This window comes from Balearica regulorum, chromosome 8, assembly GCF_011004875.1.
Source record: "Balearica regulorum gibbericeps isolate bBalReg1 chromosome 8, bBalReg1.pri, whole genome shotgun sequence".
Taxonomy (NCBI): Eukaryota; Metazoa; Chordata; class Aves; order Gruiformes; family Gruidae; genus Balearica; species Balearica regulorum.
The window spans coordinates 25,357,724-25,378,178 of NC_046191.1; the positions used below are offsets into that span (position 1 = coordinate 25,357,724).

At 35.0% G+C, this 20,455-nt stretch overlaps 1 protein-coding gene across 5 annotated transcripts in view; it reads left to right on the forward strand.

Annotated features, from left to right (window-relative positions):
- Positions 1 to 20,455, forward strand: part of DENND1B (DENN domain containing 1B) — a 161,443-nt gene that overhangs the window by 112,233 nt on the left and 28,755 nt on the right. For all 5 annotated transcript variants that reach the window (XR_012836571.1, XM_075760165.1, XM_075760164.1 and 2 more), the window contains 3 exons: positions 1,824 to 1,949; positions 11,359 to 11,460; positions 17,767 to 17,857. Coding sequence is in view for 4 of the 5 variants with exons in the window: in XM_075760165.1 (XP_075616280.1) it covers positions 1,824 to 1,949; positions 11,359 to 11,460; positions 17,767 to 17,857 (319 nt within the window). In the remaining variant the exon portion in view is untranslated. The remainder of the gene's footprint in view (positions 1 to 1,823; positions 1,950 to 11,358; positions 11,461 to 17,766; positions 17,858 to 20,455) is intronic.

A 20,455-nucleotide genomic window follows, 5' to 3' on the forward strand; every position in this document is an offset into this window, starting at 1 on the left:
TTTTAAGGTTGACAGTTCTTTTTTTTAACCTCATGTTACTGCTTTTGTTTTAGTAAAACTGAGCTAACGTTGATAGGCAGATTTCCCTTATACAAAGGATATACACATTTATTTTCCCCGGAATTAAATATACCTTATGTTTAATAACTTTAAAATAATCATACAGTACAGAACAAAAAAAAAAACCCCAAAACAAAAAACCAAACCAAAACCAAGACATGCATATGTTTTTTTCAACCTTGAAATGCTTAACTGGTTTTTGTACTCAGACTTGTACTTTTTTTTTTCTTTTTCTTTTAAGGTATAAGGAAAAATGTAAATGAGCCTTGGTCTATGCTTTCCATGGGCTAAACGAATCAGGCTCTAAACTTTTATCTAGATCTATGGAGCTTGGATATAAATTGAAAAGATCACAGCTATGGGGAAAAGACCTATACTGTAAAGGCCTTTCTGCATAGATTATGAACATCATAACTCAATAATTTTTTTTTCAAAACTATAGTTATAATTGGACCCAATGGGGGTCTCTCTCTTTGATCAGATCACAGTAACTGTGACTTTACACTGGAAAATGTCACTACTGTGAAGGTTTATCACCTGTAGAGCTGGTCTTTTCTCTGATGCCATGTTCAGTTCTCATTAGCATTATTCAAAGTTTAGTTGTTAATTAGGTTGACACTTCAATTACAATCATCATCTACAAGAGCAGTCAGGACTGGTTGCATAAAGAAACAAAAAGATACTCATTCTTGCATATATTTCTAAAAGAATGAAAGCTGTTTTGGTGATAGTTTGTGTTTATAGTCTTCTGTTTAAAGAGTTATTCTAAATGTTACTTTGTATAGTGACTTAAGTATTACTTTATTTGGTATATTGCAATACAGAGGGATGTAGAAACATGTATTCAACATAGCTGGAGTTGACTGACTTCTCCAGATATCCTTCATGTCAAAAATTAGACTATAGACTATAACAGGGTGTAATTCTACATATCTTTAAAGAATACTGTAATAATTCCATAATTATATGATTTTTCTCCAAAATATTTCCAAGTAAAGGTCATCTAAATTAATATTTCTCATTTTTTTCCAATTCTGTGTAATCAGTGATTGCTGTTTGCCAAGTAAAATAAGACAGACCGCCTTAAAACAAACAAACAAACAAGTGAAGCACTTAAATAAGATTTATTTTTTTTAAAACTACAAGTGCCTTGTAAGTTGTGGTTTTTTTTTCTTTTTTTTTTTCCCTTTCACATGTTTTATCTTCTAGGACAATTCTAAAGACAATGTATCACTGAATTTACACAAACCTTCCACAACTATTTGACAGTAGTAGCAGCTACTCCCATGGTGCATGAGATATGACGTAAGATACTAATTTGACTTAAAAAAAAAAATCCCTAAAACTGAATAGTAAGTGACCACTAAGAGTCCTTAAAAATAAGCCTTCATAACATAAATAAAAAATGTCCACTGTCTTCATTCAAAACAAGTAGGTGCATGTTATTATTGGAAAAAAAAAATCTGCAGAAAAGTGGCTTGCATGCAGTTTACTGTAAAATAATTAAGCTTATTTATGTCAAGAGGCCTTGGGAAAAAAAGAGAGCATAAACCAATTTGCATTAGCACTCTACCACCATCCCCTGCTTTCATTTCAATTAGCAGACCAGCAGGTGCTCTTTGCAGTTAAAAAGATAAGCTATCAAGGAGGAGGATGAATTTTTGGCTGACCTGTAGACACCATGGTTTGCCTGCTGATTGGGTTCATACCTCGCTGTACCAATTTCTGAGGTGTTAATTTAACTGTTCCACTCTGTCGTGCAGGTCTCGGCCTTGAAAAATAAACTGAAAAAGCAGTCTACAGCTACGGGTGACGGAGTAGCCAAGGCCTTTCTTCGGGCACAGGCAGCACTGTTTGGATCCTACAGAGATGCACTAAGATACAAACCAGTAAGGCTGCTTCTTTACTTCTTTTTTTCCTTAATTTATAAGAGCACAGTCTCATTCTTTGCAAGGGAAATATAGAATGTTTTATCCCAGTCTGAAACATTTCAAAGAAAATGTTTTAAATCTTACTCTATGCTAAGGATACATTGGCAATTTAGAAGACACTACCACCTCCTGACGGTGAGTTGTACTGAAAAATAAATACTTACCCAAAGTCAGCTATTTTCTTATTTGTATCACTTTTATAATTTATTTAGTATAAAATCAGATTGTATTAATGAAACTACTTACACACAGTTCACCTGGTTTAATGTGGTGAAAAACTGAAGAGGCTGTGCCTTTCAAACTCCATCATTTTTCACTGGACTGACCTAGAGACTTTGCTGTGCTTGAGGCCAGAAGCTTTTTATTTCCTCACTGAAGCCAGATATGAGTAAAACATGCATCTCTTTATTACACGCTTATCTTAATTCCACTGAGAAGTTAGGAGAAATGAAAACCCATTTCATCCCATCAGAACTTCAGAATTTGTATTTCTGGTGTTTTGCTGGTACTCAGTAGATTAATGTGTTATTGACTTTCATACTTTCTGGTTTATGAGGATGGCAGATAAAATCATTTATCAGAAACAACTTAGAGATTCATTTAATCTGTCAGTCCAGATTCTTTTTGTATGATACTTGCAAACTACTGATAGTAATTCCATTTGATAAAATGCATTGAGGTGACAATGGCTAAATCAGGTCTTGAGGATATGATGTTTGGTGGTCTGATGGATTCAGATAAATACTGAGATTTGACAGGAGAAAATCGTCCTTGCTTGAGGCATCAAGTTTGTAAAACTAGTGGGTGTGCGGGTGCATGGATGGATGTTTGGTGGTGAGGAGGGCGGTGCATTCTGTTGTTGGGTAAGGAACTATGTGGTATTCCTTGGTGGAAATGGATAGGATAGTTATTAATTCCAGATGAGGCCTTTTCCTGGACGAAACATTAAAATACAGTATGGCACGGTCTTCCTTCTACTCAAGTGGTTCTCTTACAGGTAGTCTTTCTGGCCGTGAGCGTTATACACACTAGCTGTCTGTGTCACTGACGTCCATTGTTATTGAGATGAAAAGTAACCCATGCAGAAATGAAGTAATGTTTAGCTCAAGTATTTGTGTTTAGCAGTCATTATAGTTTTCATATGATATGGAAAGCCAGTTTGCGTACTGTATTGAAATGACTGTAGCCGTTTTCAAAATCGCTAGAGTTCCACACAGCACTAGTTTCGTTAAAACAGATAATTTCAACAAAACAGATAGTTGTGTTTATTCCATAGTGGCATTACCTGACATTGCTTCAGGAGGCGTTATCTAATTTGTCCCTTAGTCTAAAGGTGAGGACACTGGTCCGTGTCAACTCATAGCAGCTTGCAGTACGAGCTGTTATGTCAAAAAGTGTCTTAATGTACATTCGATATATGCAAACAGAATGATGTCAGTCTGGTTGATGTCCTTACTTCTGTTCTGATCAGAAACAGGCTCCATTCAGTCCTTTGTTTTGGTAAGTTTGTTGAACTGAATGTACAAGTTGCTTAGCGTTCTGGTTAGCATCTCCATTGAAATGAGCTCTCCAGGTACCTGATTTACATTTTATTTCAGTTTATCTTTTGGCATATCTGAGATTTTTACATTTGCGCTGTACTGGACGTAGTGCACTACGCATCATTTCAACTGGCAAACATTTGTCAAAGTGACCTTTGCAGTCTGTCTTTCTGCATTATTTTCCTTTGCTTTTTTTTTTTCTTTTTGACTCCACTGATTCCCCGTAAGAGAAGATATTTATGAAACCATTGTAGCCTCGTGGTTTATTTTTTTTTTTTTGATACGTTATTTCAGAATATCTTAACAGGCAGAAATCTGCTGGCAAATAGCAGCATATCTTGGATTGGCATCAACTTGTCCAAAGACAAAGCATATTTTTTTTTAAAAAAGTGTACAAGTTATTTTGAGCTGTGTTCACATAGTTTTAACTAATTTAGCATTTGACAGACTTTTTGTTGTGATAGGAAAAAAATTATTAGAAGCTGAATTTGCTCTGGATAAGTAGAAACTAAGAGGAGATGTCCCCTGATTGTTTAGCTCATTTTACATGTGCCTTTTGAACTCAGTTTAATGTGTTGTGAATTGGGAAGTTCAAAAAAATCAAATCAAATTTGACTGTATTAGGACCATTTGTCAGGAGTCTCAAAATTTGTGAGTTGTTATTGCAAAGAAAATACTACCCTTTGTTTTGGAGTCTGTGGTGCTAGATCTAATAAGGAAATCTAAACCTCAGCTATGAACTTTATTTACATTCTGTCAGGAGCACAAGTAGTGTTTATGTGGAAAATTTGTAGGGGATATACTTAAATGAGAATATTTTCTATATAGATTTCAAATACTTTTGCTATAAATAAGCTTGTCATAGTTTCAGAATCAAGAACTGAGAGGTTTTGGGGGACAATTTTTAGGATCACAAACATCCTGATGAAAAATAAAATAATGTATTTGGATAGTTATCGATTGCTTGTAAGTTGAAAAATATGTTTGAGAACTGTTTTCCTTGCAACAGTGTGTTCTGTATGATTTTAACTTGAAACATGAAACAACTGTCATTAATATTCACTTTGAGTAAAGAACAGCTTTGATAGTGTCTGTACTCATCCAACACTTCTCTTCACTCCAAACGCTGTTCATCACACTGAACACTCGTTCTGTGCAACTGTTTGTTTTCAGCATAGGACAGATTCTCCTTGGTATAGCAATATGTCTTGAACAAACGTCTAGCAATTATTGAAAAAAAATGATTGGTGAAAGTGAAAATGGGAAGCTTCAGGGGTCTTGAAAGGAGTTCATGGGACTCCAAAAGACCATATGGAAAATTTGACTACTCTAATATAGACAGGCAATATGACAAGTAATAGAAAAAGGTGATCATATTTTTTTGTGCAATAAATGATAATAAACCCCTAGATCTGGTAAAATTTTCCAAGAGAAGTAGAAATAGTTGGTATTTTCTGATATAATCGCAATATGGAATTAAAGAAATTGGTCAAATTGATATAACTGCCAAAAGTGGTTTTGTAATATGCTACACTTTACATTAGCAGATATTGCAAAATAGGAGTGGATCAGTAAAGCAAAATGGTACAGTTGGTACTAAGGACCTGACATCCACACAGCGTGCATTTTTAGCTTTATTGTAGTTCTTATTTTAGTCTGGTGTTGAATACTGAATACCCATGACTAGTTGGAGCTCATTTTCTGCTTTAGTTTAATCCAGTTCATGCATGGTAGGCAGGGATGTTCGAAAAAATTCCTTTACTGTCATTTGATAAATGACTGAAAAATAATCCAGAATGAAATTTCATCAGTGGAATGGTGAATTATAATGTTTGTGTATATGGTCTCATTTACCTAGAGGACTGCCATCCATTTTGATACGTTGAGTAAGATGCTCTATGGCAGGGGAATGCGCATGGACTCTTGGGGGCTCTCCAGCAGTGGCAATGAGGTCATTCAAACTGTTTTGCCATAAGGAGCCCTGGAATATAGAAAGGCAAGTGGTTGGTGCATTGTTGTGCTCACCCAGCTAGCAGCTGCAGTGTGAGCCATCGCACGATCTGCAACATCACTGATCAAAACCAGTTTTGATCACAAGAATCAAACCCTGCTGAGGCATTGCAATGATCAGAGTGAGGTAAGTGCTTCTTACATCATGTAAATGCATATACAAATCCAAATTATGTTTACTTTGGGTGGTCACAGCTTAGCCTTGGAGCTTTTGTTGCTCCTCTTTTCTTTTGGTAGTCCAGCATGTGGGAATTCATGGAATAATATTGCATGTTCCATATTTCAGAATTGCATGCATAGGTGGGAGTTAGATTAAAAATTACAGTTTGTGTCATTTTGTCAATCAATGTATGTGCAATGTTGGTTTTTTCTAGCTATTTTACTTTACACATTCTTCATGGGTAATTTTTAGGCATCCTTCCTTATACCAGATAAGAGCAAAGCAGTCAAATATTTTAACAACTCTGTGATGGCTAGAGGGAATGGGCCTTACACATGTACTTGTGCAAACCTTGCAGATGAAAGCCAAGACTAGCACATTTTTTTCCATTAATCATAGACTGTATGGTCAGTTAATAAAACACTGTATGATGCAAAGAATTCTTAAACAGGCAATATTCCCAATCTATGTCTAGAGAGGGAGAAGTAGATAAGAAAATGAGGTAGGAGCGGAAAAATAACGAGTATAAAGTATTCACCATGATAAAGATTAATTTTCACATCATCAGGAAAATAAGCAAAGCAGAAAAGTTGTTTGCTCCTAAGCAGCAAACATCAGGAGGTAATACAGGAAAAATGAAACACAGGAAGAAAAATGATTTTTTTATTTTTTAAAAAAGGTAATTCATCATGGTAAGACAAATACATTTCAAATGTATTGCAAGTAAACAAATAGTCTTATGACACATCTATTAAAAGATTATGGAATATAAGCAACAGTAACTTATTTTCTACCTTTGAAAAACAAACTTTTCTTCAAGAATTAGCTAACAAAAGATGAAGTTGTTGAAAAAAAAAAATCACCCCTTTTGGGAGAAAAGTCCTCAAAGCTCTTGATGTTAAAACAAAAGAAGAAAACCAAGGATAGCTTTGTTTTGAATGATGATGGTTGTAACATCACTCATCAGAAATTAAGAGATGAAGAGCAAAGGCTAATGGCTTGCTCTGGAATGCTCAGCAGTAGGAGTTCATGGTCTCATCAGTACACCAGGGGTGCCGAGATAACTTCCAGCTTGAAGATAGCACAACCTGTCAGACCTCACTTTAATTGAATGCTAACTGGAGTGCTTTGGGCCAATATTGACACTATTTTAAGTAGTGACATTGGCTTTCCAACAGATGCAGGTATTGTATTCAATATGCAATAAATCAAAATAATACAATTAAATGTTATGTTAGGAAAAAAAGATATTTTAATATTCAGAATGCACCTGAATTACTTGAGAATGTATAAGTAATGAGTGCTTATAATTGAGTTTCAAACTGAAACCTTTTGAGGACAGGTATCTCTTGAAATGAGCATTGACTTGTTCACCCTTCCCCAAAGAGTTTGGCATAAAAAGTACAGCAGAGTACAGAAACAAAGAGTAATGAAATGCTAGAACATAGTTTGTGTTTAAATCCAGAACCCTCCCTGTGAAATATCTGTTATGACTATTTACTGTGATTTCCATAAGAATTTTATTTTACATGTTGAAAACCATATTGGTTAATTTGTCTTAAGGACTGTAGTAGTCCTTTATTGAATATAGATATTGCATTAATAGGAGTTGTTGTAGGGTTTAATTGTAACTACAAGAAATATCAGCACATCTGAACCCTTTTTTTGGGTGGATTGCAAGAAATGTGCAAATTTTGCAAGAATTTGTAATTTTAAATGATGCCTTCCTGAGTAGAATCATAGGTCATACTCGGTTATCCCCTGGCCTTTATCTCTGAATGTCATGACAGCAGATGAAATTTCAGCTTCATACTTCCTTGATTTTAAAAAGAGGAATTTTAATATCAAAACCAAAATGGTGTTTATTTTTTTTAATGAATTATACAAAACTGAAGAAGCTATGCCCATGCCTATCTACCCTATCGTCTTTGTGTAATAAGCGAGAGCTACCATAAGAAACAGTATTAATTATAGCAATAGTACAAATAGTTGATATGAGTCATCTCATGCTAGAGAGATAGGAATGTTTTCTGAAATAAAGGATTAAAATGTTTGTAATTCTTGTTGAAGTTAAATAGCACTAGTTTGAGAAAGCACAAACAACCCTCCTAATCTAGATTATTTTTTGTTTGATCGCGCTGTTTTAGCTCACTGTTTTCATGTTCCATTGAGGTCTGCATAAATAGGTTACTTAAAATGTGAATGTAGCTTAGAGTAAGAAATTCCTGCTGTGTGTGGCAAGCTATGAAAGGGGAAGAAAATTCTATAGCAACTGTTGTTAAAAGGACAGAGATCTTGTTTGGGCATAGATTGTTTGGTCTGAGTATTAGCTGTCTACTTTTCAGTATAGAGTCCCCACTGGGTTTTGATCGAACTTGTTTTGAAAGTACGTTGTAGATCAATATGACAGGGGCCATTTGATGGTCTAGTAGTTAAATATCAGTGGAGCATTCCTCCAAAACTCGGTTTCTAAAGGTACCTGGTTGTATTTGCAGAAATGAGAATGTTATAAGCTTTATGTATGAAAACTTCTACAGCTATTTTTCTTTATATTGATTCAGTTATTTATTTTATAAATAGCACTTCAAAAGGCTTTGTGTTTACAGTAATAATCTTGAAAATTTGTAAAAGTTTTTTTTTTGGAAAAGTGTTGTTCAGAGCCTTGAACAAATAAAAGAACTAGGAGTTAATTGTTCTATTTAATGCAATTTCAGTAAAGTTACAGCAGATACCCTGAGAAAACTTCCGTGTGGAATTTCTACAGGTTTCAACGGATTTTCTCATTTTCATGTACTGAACAGGTAGGAGCTTTAAATCTACTGAGATGTTTAAAGCAACCTTGCTATCAGTAGGTTCAAATAACATAGATAGCTTTTGGATGTGAACTCTTTATAGATCTAAATAAATTTTCAGCTAAGGAATAGCTCTGGTTATTCTGTCTCTGAACTGTACTGATAAGGGAACAGATGCACCAAGGCATGAGTGCTTACTAAGTATCTGAAGCATCCAGCGATTAAAGGAAAGTGTTTGGGAAAATATTACAGCCATGCGCTAAAAATGTGTGTCGAACTACCATTTCCTGGCATTCTGTTACATGGCTCAGGCGGGAGAAGTGCCATCAAGTAAAACTATCTGACTGCTCTCACTTCCCAGGCTGATGTGAAAGGGAGAGCAAGCAGGCCTGTTTTGTCTTCTGCTGGGAGATAACCTCCCCTTTTTCTCTTTCATCTTTCCCAAGAGAATTGGGAAAGTGGCAGTGGAGGCATAGCTTAGTTTTTATTTTTCTAAATAGTATATTTTGAAAATACTATTTTCTCTCTTTGGTCCTAAATGTAATGTTTCATAGTATGTTATGAGCCATCATCTAGTCAGTTCTGCGCTCCCACAAAGCCTCCGTATTTCCAGAAATCATTTCTTTGTGTAACAACAGCAACAACAAAATATATCTATAAATAAGGAGTTGTTATAATTTGCTGCCTTGAATTTTTTTTGGGAGAACGATAGAGCTGAGAAGAGAGTCTGCCCTCAGGAACAGTGTGTCTTGTACCACCATGTCTCACTGGAGACTATTCCATTTGTTTTGATGCACTTTGAATTTGCTAAGTAGCTTGGGGTCATCTTCTTAAGACAAGAGTCTTTAGGAGCTCAAGAATAGCTAATGCAAAGTAGGTCAGGAAGGCAGTGCTATTTAAAGTACCACAAGCATTTCAAGCTATTTGGCAGATCCAGCCATGTCCTGCTTGTGTACAGTGTTTGCCAGTTATCTCCCAGGATAAGTAGTAGGTGGAGTAACTTGGGTGCTTCTCCTGATCGACACAGTGCTACATATTGTACTGAGATGGGTTTGTGTATCACAGCATTCCAGCTGCCCTGTGAAAGGGGAAGGGTTACGGTAGGTAAATGTATAGGCTGCAGCTCTTCCGGTGAGATTTCTTTTCTAAAATCAGAGGTTCCATAAAGAGGTAAGGATGTAAAAGGTAAAAACAAGTTAAACATGAACATAAGTACTTTGCTGAGTAGGATTAGACCTCTTAAAAGAGAGACTTAAAAAGAGGGAAGCTTTTGATAGAATAAGAATATGATTTTAAAATGGTATCACAGCATTTTTACTGCAACGTTTCCTTGGATCGTACTTGAATCATTTCAAAACAAAGTGCAAGGAGCAGTTGAAAATGGTTTAGAGCTGTTCCACCAAACTCAGCTAGGTCACAAGCAGAAAATGCTTTGTGGTATTCTGGAAGCACATAACTGCACAGTCAGCCAGAATGATAGGAAAATGCATGAAGTAGCATGTGCAGTTAAATAGGGTTAGGAGCAGAAAGCTGTGGTGATCATGGGCATGAATAAATTTGTCTTTAAAGTGGCTAGCAGTTGGAGCTATTGTGAAGATCAATATAGCAGCCGTCTCTGATCTTTTTCTTTTGAATGGCTGAGGTGTCTTTTATTCTGTTGGTTTATGCGCTGTACGTGTAGCTTTTGGGTAGTAAAATATTCTGTGGTAGGTTTAGGTGTGGCATCTTGTTGGATTCCAAATTTTCTGTCTTTGAGACTTTTGGTAATTGTTTCTAACCTGGTAATTATTTTTGTTTTGTAAACTTGGGTGAGGGGCTTGTTGGCTTTATGACGAAATCAGTTCATGTTCCTTGATCACTACACAAACTTTGATGTACCTATTATTTATCCAGTTCAGTCAAACAGCTTCAGCTATTTGTCACGAAGTTTTGACAAGAGTAACAGAATTGGAGAGGATGCTCGTCAGAAATGTCCAGTAGTCTCTGCACACTGAAGATAGCAAATTTTCAGTGAAATTAGGGAATAACATAGGAGTCAATTTGATTGTTTATAAAAAATCTTATTAGCATCTTTTATTTTTAAATGAGTGCTGTTTTCAGTAATAAGTATTCAATGAATACTTGTTTATCTTCTTTTATCATCAAAGTGTTTTCATGCAAGGTTTTTGGTAACTATAGGCTATGTGCTTTTCCCATGTTCGGGAAATACATTTTATTGTATTAAATGTTAATCTTATCTGTTCAGACTTTCTCCCTAACAATGTTGCAAAAAGTTTGCAGCTTTTATTTTGTGTAAAAATAAAATAGTGTATTTCAATAACTTCTTGTTAAATTTTTCAATTTTCCTATGCTTTGGTAGAATAAATATAAAAATAGTTTGGTCTAGATACATGTTTTTGGGCTGAATCAGAGTTTTGGTTTACTAGTATTGCTGGTTTAGCATGCCAATGAATCAGAGTAATCTTGAACAATAATGCACGTTGAGTTCTTTGAAGCAGTGGACCTGTTCTTCCTCAAAATTTGAACCACTTTGGAATTTTTAATGAGTGCTATAAAGATAACATGAACTAACTGTAAACCACTTTTTCCTTGCAATGTGTATTTTATAGACTGACTTCATAAAGCAGAGGTTCAATTGCAACATGTATTTTGAGAACTATTTAAATAACGTATGAAGATTTTAGGCTTATTTGTTGTGGTCTACATCTATTTAATTGGATGCATGTTTATAGAGATTGCTTGAAAGGGAATAATCTGTAATGTTTTGACTATTAAGAAATAAGTTTGTAATGGAGAATTTTAAGTAAATCGGCTTATTTGTAAACTCTAGTTACCATCTAACTTCTTCTGTTTAAATTTTTTAGGGAGAGCCTATAACTTTCTGTGAGAATAGTTTTGTGAAGCATCGTTCCAGTACCACTAAGCAGTTTCTGGAAACCGCCATTAATCTTCAACTGTTTAAACAGGTATGAGAGGGTAAATGACTCATGTTTAATGATTTTCTTTTAAAATATATCCATATTTAAATACATTTTCCTTTTGTCAGCTTATGAAACTCTGGGATAAAATATAAGTACAAGTACTTTGGGTACAGAAAGTCCTGGTTTCATTGTATTTTTAAATCTTCAGTTGTAGTTAAAAAGAGTGGTGGTGGGCAAACTCAACAAAAAATAACCCCAGGGTGCAGAGCCAGTGCAGCAGGTCTTCAAAGCCAGTCAGCAACTCATCTAAACAAGAAAAATCTTGGATCTTCCAGCTTGATGGTTGAACTTCATTTTCAGCTCTCTTGGCTCATGACCAAAGAACCTAAACAACATAGTGCTTACTTAAATTGGACTTCAATAGCGTCTTATTTAAAAACTGGATTCATACTGTAATTGCAGTTTTCATTGCTAGGCTTTTTGAAGTGTGCATGCAGAGAATGTTACAAACCCAAGCCAAAGGGGTGGCCTGAAGAACATTCTAGCTGATCTGTTAATACAGATTTTGAACTCGGAGAGAACAAATTGTTGAATGTCTGGCACAACTCAGTAATAGTTTTATTACAGTCTTTGAAATAAATTTTTTTTCTTTGATTTTATTCTGTAAGTCCTCTTCCCCCTTTCATCACATGACCCCATGGCATCAAAAGGGTTTTAAGAAACTTATTACTAGATTTATAGGAAAATCAAGGAAAATCTGAATGAAATGAGATGCTCCATAAAGGTATATATTTGCCTGCAAATATCTGGAATGATTGAGGCATGGGAGTTCATGTTTAAATGATCTGGTGGACTTCTTTGAAGATATACTACCACGATAGATAAGGGAAATTCATTATATGCAGAATCTTCTAATTTTCAAAAAACAGTTGGTGTTAATCAGAGGCTGGTGTCTAAAGTAAAGATTTATGCAAGGATGATAGTTTGTAGAAGTCCTGTGAAAATATATTTCTTCCAGTTGTATAAAAGTTAAAGAAATACTGATCATAGATGGGATCCTTTAATTTTACTGTGTTTTATTTTATACAATAACAAAATGTAAATAAAAACATAAGCCAATAAGAAATCTGAAACCTTTTGAGATATCCAGCATATATTATTGAAATGGAAAGAAGTAACAGAGTAAACACTGTTGTTTACATTTTGCGTATCTCAGTGTGATAAGCTAGCAAGAAACTTTCTTCATAGAAAGCTGCCTACAAGCAATTTTTCTAAATTGTTTTCACACTAGTGCTACTAAAGCAAGATCTTCAGCTGTAAGGAAAAGGTTTAACTCCACTGAAATGAATGGGCTTGTCAGTGTGGCTCTGTACTTACCCATTACATTTTAATATGTGTTCAATTAAACAGAATCAGTTTACAGTTTGTTTATAGCTTGTTTTAATTTTATTTCAACTAAAGGAAATAATATATTTTAGAGGATTAGGAAATAGTAACGATTTTGATGATGTGTGTGGTTTAATAGTAGTAGTAGTAGTGGGTTTTTTTTCATTCCTCTAGTTTCTGTTGTGAAGGTTACTCCTACTTTTTCAGCTAATCCTCAGCCCCAGCTGCATCTTCTCCAGTTTTTCCTACTGACAAATGAGCTGTTTTCAAAGTTTTTTGTGTTCAAAAAAGACTAAACCATATTTTATTCTGTTCTGGAAAATCTTTTAAGGAGAAAATAGTTGTTAGAAGCCACCTTACACCTAGACCAAGCAGAAAATAGGTACTTTAAAGGCATTCCTTTTTGCCATAACTGACAAGTAAGCTTTATTTGTGTCATTTCATAAAATCCTCCCTCTGTCCTTCTTTCTTTGTGGGTTTTTAATCTTCTCCACCTTTCTCCTCCGTTAAAACGTGTTAATTCCTCTATTTTACCCACTCTTTTAATTTTGGAAGTTATAGTATCTTTTCACCAAAGTATCAGGAAATCACCGTTGCAGTAAATTGTGGAATTCTTTGTGTTACTCCCATTCAGAGTATTTTCATCTTCAACATCATCTGGTTTTACTTTGTATTGCATTTTGGTGTGTTTTCTGTTAATGGTATCCCCAAATGTGTTGGCACATACCAGTCTTTTGTACCAAAATCATTAACTAACCTCTAAATAGGATCAGTCCCAACGCTTACTCTTAAATACCCTGACCGGTGACACTTTTCATTACAAGCTGTTATCTCCCTTTGGGGCCAGTCCTCATCCAACCTCGAGTTCAGGTGTACTGTTCAGGTACTCTGCTTTTATTTCACCTAAACTAGTATTTTCAGGCATATGCAAGAGGCTTTTCTTTGGCATGGATAAATTGCATTTCCCTTAGCTAGAAAATTAATTGTCAAAGAATCTGTGAGAACCAGTGTTTTGATAACTCATATGTTATATCTTTTTATTTACTCATTTACTATTTCCCCCCCCCCCAAAAATCTATTTATAAGCCTCATCGAATTAAGGGCAAACTGACAGACCAGCACTTATCACAACCTTTGTTTTTTAAGTAATGGTACTGTTATTCTTCATCTCAACTGTGTTTCCTTTGCCTTGATAGACAAAAAAAAAAAAAAATTACTGCCAAATATATGTGATAGTTTCCTTAGAATCATGTAACAGAGGTGAATCTAGGGGGTTTTTGACTCAAGTTTTATTCCTCGGGTATTATAATGTCCATTTCTGTATCTCCTTTTCATTAACACTTGAATTTTTGTTCCCTAATTCAGCATCGTAGTCTTTACTGAAAATTGAGACAGGATATTTTTGGCAGGGACCATGCCTAAATTATCTTTTAGCCTCAAACCATTCTCTTGGACTACTAAATTATGGAGATGTCTTTTAAATCAGGTTGATGACTTCACGTTTTTGGAAGTTGAAAGGACTGTTTATATTGCTCTGAAAAAGAAAACACCAAACTGTTTATGCAAAACATACATTTTCCATGAATTCGTAGAAATAATTTACGATAAATACATCAATCACAACTATAGGGATGTGTGAAGTTCAATTTGCTGCAATTTGTTGGCTTTCGTTTTCTAAAGTTGTCTTCTGTCCTGAATAGATTTAATTTTAAAAACCCTGGATGTCATTGTTCTTAAATGGTTAGGGTATTTAATGATATAAAAATATTTTCCTTACAAAGAAAATAACTATTATTTATATATTAAATATTCTAATTTCCTCATTAAATATGACAGTGTTTCTTCAGATTAAATGTTTGTTCTCTTAGACTGTATACTTTTCTCACTGGGTTTTTTTTTTTCCACATCTTTGATATTTGTGTTATTATTATGTATGCTATCTATTTGTTAGCTTTTTCTGAGCCTTAGAAAGGCTCCCCTTTAATTAGGGTAACATGGAAAGTAGCTGATCTTTATTTCAAGCTACAAACATAAGCAATTAATAGTTGCATCTTGCCTGTCAAATAGTTCTGATGAGAGTCCAGCGAAAATATTATTTCATTCTTACAACTAGCTAGACTATCGTTAAATACTGTAATTGTATTAGTAATCTGCAACATTTATTGGTATTTGTTCCTAAAATGCTGGAAAGTGCAACTAGAAAAATAAATAATGAATGCAGGATTAGGACTTGAAGAATCATAAGTCTTTGAAAATTACTAGTAATTTCAAATTTCATTTACAAGCTTTCTGAGTTGAGCTCTCTTCTTGCAAGCTATGAAGCTGTTGTTGTGTGGAAATCATATTTATGATGTTTTCTTTGCTTCTACCAGCTTTTTTTTTTTTTTTAACATTGAGTGCATTGACTTGGAATTTTTACTCCTGCCTAAAGAAATGATTGAGTTTAGCTCACAAACATCATCTCTCATCTCCCACCCTTTATCACCTGTGCAACAAGATCTTTCGAAGGGGATATGGTCTATATTTTGGTTTTAGAATTCAAAATTATTTAACGATTATAGTAGTTCTCTCTTTAGTCAGTTTAAAGTCCAAGAGTAGCACTGGAATTACTAGTTTTTCATTGAAAGTGGTAGTCAACCAAGGGCCCTCTGGATCTCAAAGTGAATGCATTTCTTGACATATCAGGCACAGTTTTTTCAAAAGAGTGTGGGTTTGAAAAATGGGAGGAGAAAACCATGAAGTGTATGTGTGTTTCCATGCACTCTTCTTTCCGTGTAGCAATTTAAGCGCAACCATTAACAGTAAATTGCTCAAAAGCAATAACTACTACTACCACTACTAACACTTATAATTTCCTTTAAATAATGTCTCCACTATCTTTTTGCTAACAGTTCTGTTTGTCAGTATTTACATTAAATACTCAGTTGGAGTGATCCTCTAAAAACTAAAATTCAGTCAGTATCTCAGACTTTGATTGTTGATAGAATTTTACCAAATGATGAATATGGCCATACATCTTATGTTAGTTTATAGTATGGAACGAATTCATAACTTTCTCAAAAGAGATAATGTCTTACAGTTCAAAGGCTGGGGATGGGGCAAGGGCAGGTGTTGTGGGGTTTTTTTGGTTGGGGTTTGTTTGGGGTTTTTTCCACAGCAGTAGCTAAAGATGCTCTTACCTCTTTTTTCTTACTGTGAAATAATCCAGTGATCCCATAGCGGTCTGACCATGAACCAACCTATTTGGAAAAAAGCCAGTTTGAAGTAAAATGGAAAAATAGGAAGGAATGTAGACAAGAAAGAGAAAGAAATAGTTATCTTTGTGCTTGCCTGATTCTTGCTACTGGAATTTTTGTACTCTGAGAAAGTAATTTGTTTCATGTCACTAGTCTGTTCATTGACAAGCATCAGATTGTCACTGACAGTGTTTGGATAATCTGTGGTAAAATATGATATAGCCAAATAATTACTTTTGGTTAGTTCTATGTACTGCTTAGTACCAGTGAATAACTCACCATTCTTGTTAGAAGATGAACTGTGTACAACTGGAAAACTGCTTTCGCACTCTTATCTCTCGGACTTGAGTTAGCCTTTTCAAAACAAGGAGAGAGGGGTTGCTTCTTGAAAGAATCTTAAACCTTCAAGAATGTGCTCATTGTACTACTTTGAAGCCTGTTAATTCTTTAAAAGAATGTATTAATTCCTTCTGAAAGGTTTAATCATTTATTATCTTTGACTTTTTCTGATGTATTTGAATAATTTCTGTCTTTCCATGTACACTTACATGTGGATGCAAATCGTAGAATCATAGAATGGTTTGGGTTGGAAGGGACCTTAAAGATCATCTAGTTCCAACCCCTTGCTGTGGGCAGAGACACCCCCCACTAGACCACGTTGCCCAAAGCCTCATCCAACCTGGTCTTAAACACTTCTAGGGATGGGGCATCCACAAATCCATGTGCTCATGCAGCTGTAAGCTCTGCGTAAGGACAACTATTGCAATCTGCATCAGTAGGTGCACCTAAAGAAGTGTTAGTGGTTAAAAACAGGGCAAACAGATGTGTTGGAACTTAAAAATACTGTGGTGTCAACCCTGAACTGTGCTCGGTCAGGTGGACAGGGTTTTAGGGGTCTTCCTTGCCATTGTACCTCACTTTGGTTTGGGACTTCACGCATCATGTTCCCATACGCTTCAGTGAAACCTCTTTCGAGCCTGTTTGCACACATCCAACCATTTGACCACCATTTCTGAAACCAAGCCCCTCCTCTGCTGTTTCTGGGTGGATGGTTCTGCTACTATTTCCCCTTCACATACTGTCCTTACAGGGTCATTTTTCATGTACAACACATACACTTTCAGTGGACCTCAAGTAGATGTTGTAGCCTATCCTTTCTTTGAACTGGGTGTGGTGAAGTGTTTCCAGTTGTTCTAAAGGTACTTTCTGTGCACAAGTAGTTCTACTTTGGACCCATTGATGCGTACCCAGAGAGGGATATCATAGCGAGGTTTGTTTATGTTCTTTTGTTGGTGATACGAAGTAAACTTACGATTTAAAAACAGAACAGCAGGGAGCCTCTCAGTGATTTTTATTTGTTTCTCATGGCAAATCCAAAGTTACCATTTGTAAGGGAATAATATATTTTTATGCCATTAGAAAAGCAAGAAAAGCTTGAAAAGCATTTAAAATATTTCTGAGCAAACTGATGTGTAATTTCATTTACTCTAAAATTTTACAAATCTATTTGTAAAAACATATAATTTACTTGATATATGTATAAAATACTCTGGTATCTCTGCTGCTCATAGTTGCAACTGCTTTTGCAAAATCCATCTAAAAGCAATATATTATCCGTAAGCTGTATATTGTCTTGAACATCCTTATTCCATTATAATGTACGCACTGCAAACTATAACACTCTATAGTAAGAGAAGGGCCAACAAACTCTGACTTTTTTTTTTTTCAGTTTATTGATGGTCGACTATCAAAATTAAATGCAGGAAGAGGATTCTCTGATGTTTTTGAAGAAGAAATCACAGCAGGAGGCTTTTGTGGAGGTACAGAATTAATTTGAGTGTACTCACTGATGATGCTTCTTCAACATGATGATGATGATGTCAGGATGTCCTGTAAATTTTGGAAGTCATTGTATCCATTCATTCTTGGAAAGGTTTCAGCCTTTAACAAATCACTGCTGGGACAGACACTATTACATATCTAGTTATGTCAGTGTATTAAATGAAGATGCATTGATTTAATCCAGTAAAATAATATTTAGATTTCAATATACGATGAAATATCACTATATTGTTTACATTTTTAACTGCATGTTTACATAATGTGATACATTATATGTAAACTGTATTTTAATAATAATTTTGAAATTTGTGCTGCTGAACTTTTTCTAGATATGTTTTGCATAAACATTTTAAACTTTTTTCACATCTAATTATTTCCGCAGTACAGAAATCAGAGTGATTTCCTGAATTTTTAGAGAAATTTACTTTCTCCATCAAATGTATTACTTTAAAAAAGAGGGAAAAAAATTAACATTTGTATATCATCTCAGAAGGAACGTTGAAACTTTACCGTCATAAATAAAAACATTATTCCTTGTGTTGTTTCCCTCAGTTATGTTCATTGACAATTGTTTTAACGCTTTTCACACTAACTAGCTTTACAAAGTTAACCTATACAGAAGAGTGCGTGCTGAATCCATTGCTGAATATGACAGGTTTATTGATTGATTTCCTGTAGACAGCTATTACAGCTATATTATTATTTGAGGTATCACATTTGCTTTCAAAATATTGGATCAAAATGTGTGTGCCACAGCACAAATACTGTTTTATGGTCTTTAAAGTAGTGTAGAAGCTTTCTCAGTAAATGGTAGTTAAGTGATTTGAGCAAATCCTCTGAGTTGCATATGGCAGCTTTAGACCATCTTCCTTTGCAAGACTAACCTTAAATGGGCATATTTACGGAGGAGAGGATTTGGCCCCCACAGAGAAATCATTGAGTGGTGCAGAGCCATCTTCATCTTCTGTAAAATACCTTTTTTTTTTATGCTCAGAGTACATAAATCCTTTTGTTCAAGATTTTCACTGCCTTTTCCTGCCCCCCCTGTCTTGTGCTATGATCTAGCACATAATTATTTTTTTCTTGATTAAAGTGTGGTTAGTTATACAGAGATTTACGTCTTTTCTACCTTTTTAGGGTAACTTATGCTGCTCTGTAAACAGATTTTAGGCACTGAGCATCCATTATTCAGATAGGTGGTGTCAGTATTCAAAGTTTGTTCGCTGACTGCAATGAGGGGGTCAGGAGGCTGCAATAAAACTGCAACAGAAGTTAGATAAAGCTTGTTTCTCGGCTGTATGCTGGCAGCCTGTGAACCATGTCTCACCTGGCTCTGCTCAGCAGAGAACGCTCGGCTCCGCTAGCAGTTCCCAGTTAGATTGTGCTGCGTGCTTACTTTTCAAGTCAGACAAGCTGTATATTGCCAGGTTGTGGACAAATTGCTTAGGGCACATATTCAGTATTTACATAACTGCTGTCTCATTATTGTTATGAAGTGCAGGGCTAACAATATGTATGCAATTGAAGGTGACATTTTGTGACGCTAATGGGGTAGAACTATGATCTCTTTGCAGAGTTAACTCCCATCAACTTTATCAGGGAGCCCAAGGTCTTAAAAAACCAGGTGAAACCCAGCCTTCAGAAAAGTCACAGAAAGTTAGTGTAAGCTATAAGCTTTTAAAAGGACAGGTGAACATATTCTGAGCTATACAGAGTATAATTTAAAAATTACTGAATCAAATGGGAAGTGTTTCTTTCAGTAATCTCTCTTTTAATTTGCATTTTTACACATATGTGAGCATAACTAAAACAGCACAGAAAATTAAACTGGAAATTGGAGAACTTAGATTTCATTATTTTTTATGATTTTTTTCAAGTAAATTGGTCAAAACTTTTATTTTCCTGTGACTATACGTGAAAAGAAATTTGTCAGCCATCTTCATTACAGTTTGCACTTTATACTTAAAATTTTATTTTCTGTTACATGTATTATTCTGTGGGAGTATTAGATCTCAAGAGCTTTATGTAACTTTCAAGACAACAACATAGTTATGATTGATTGGCTTAGCACTTGTAGAATATAACCATTAAAGTAATTTGTAATTACATGAATTTTACTTCAGCAGTAATTTTAGTTGGTCTAATATCAGTGGTAGTAGTATAAGGAAAACTAAAAAAGTGAAAACCTCTCTTCTAATAATAATTTATTTTAAGGAGTCAGCATTTTCTTGCTAGCGTTTCAGGAGGCTCAAGTCTAGCTGAGGGTATGCAGCGTTAACGCGGCGTTTTCTGTAGATTAGTATTTATCTGTTTTCTTCTTTTGCTTTCCCTGAAGTCTCTACACAACTAGAAGACAGTGGTGATTTTCTGTGATCTCATTTACTGTCTGTATTAATCACTTAAGTCATAGGCTTTGACAGAGAAAGCTCACATGTGGAAAGTGTCACTGTTAAGGACACAACAACCCAGGTGATACGTGAATATTGTTGATAAGAATATGAAGTTACGAAATGTCACGTTAGAGAAAGTACTTATGGTTCATCAAAATTTCATTAACACACTAGCAGTGGTTAAAT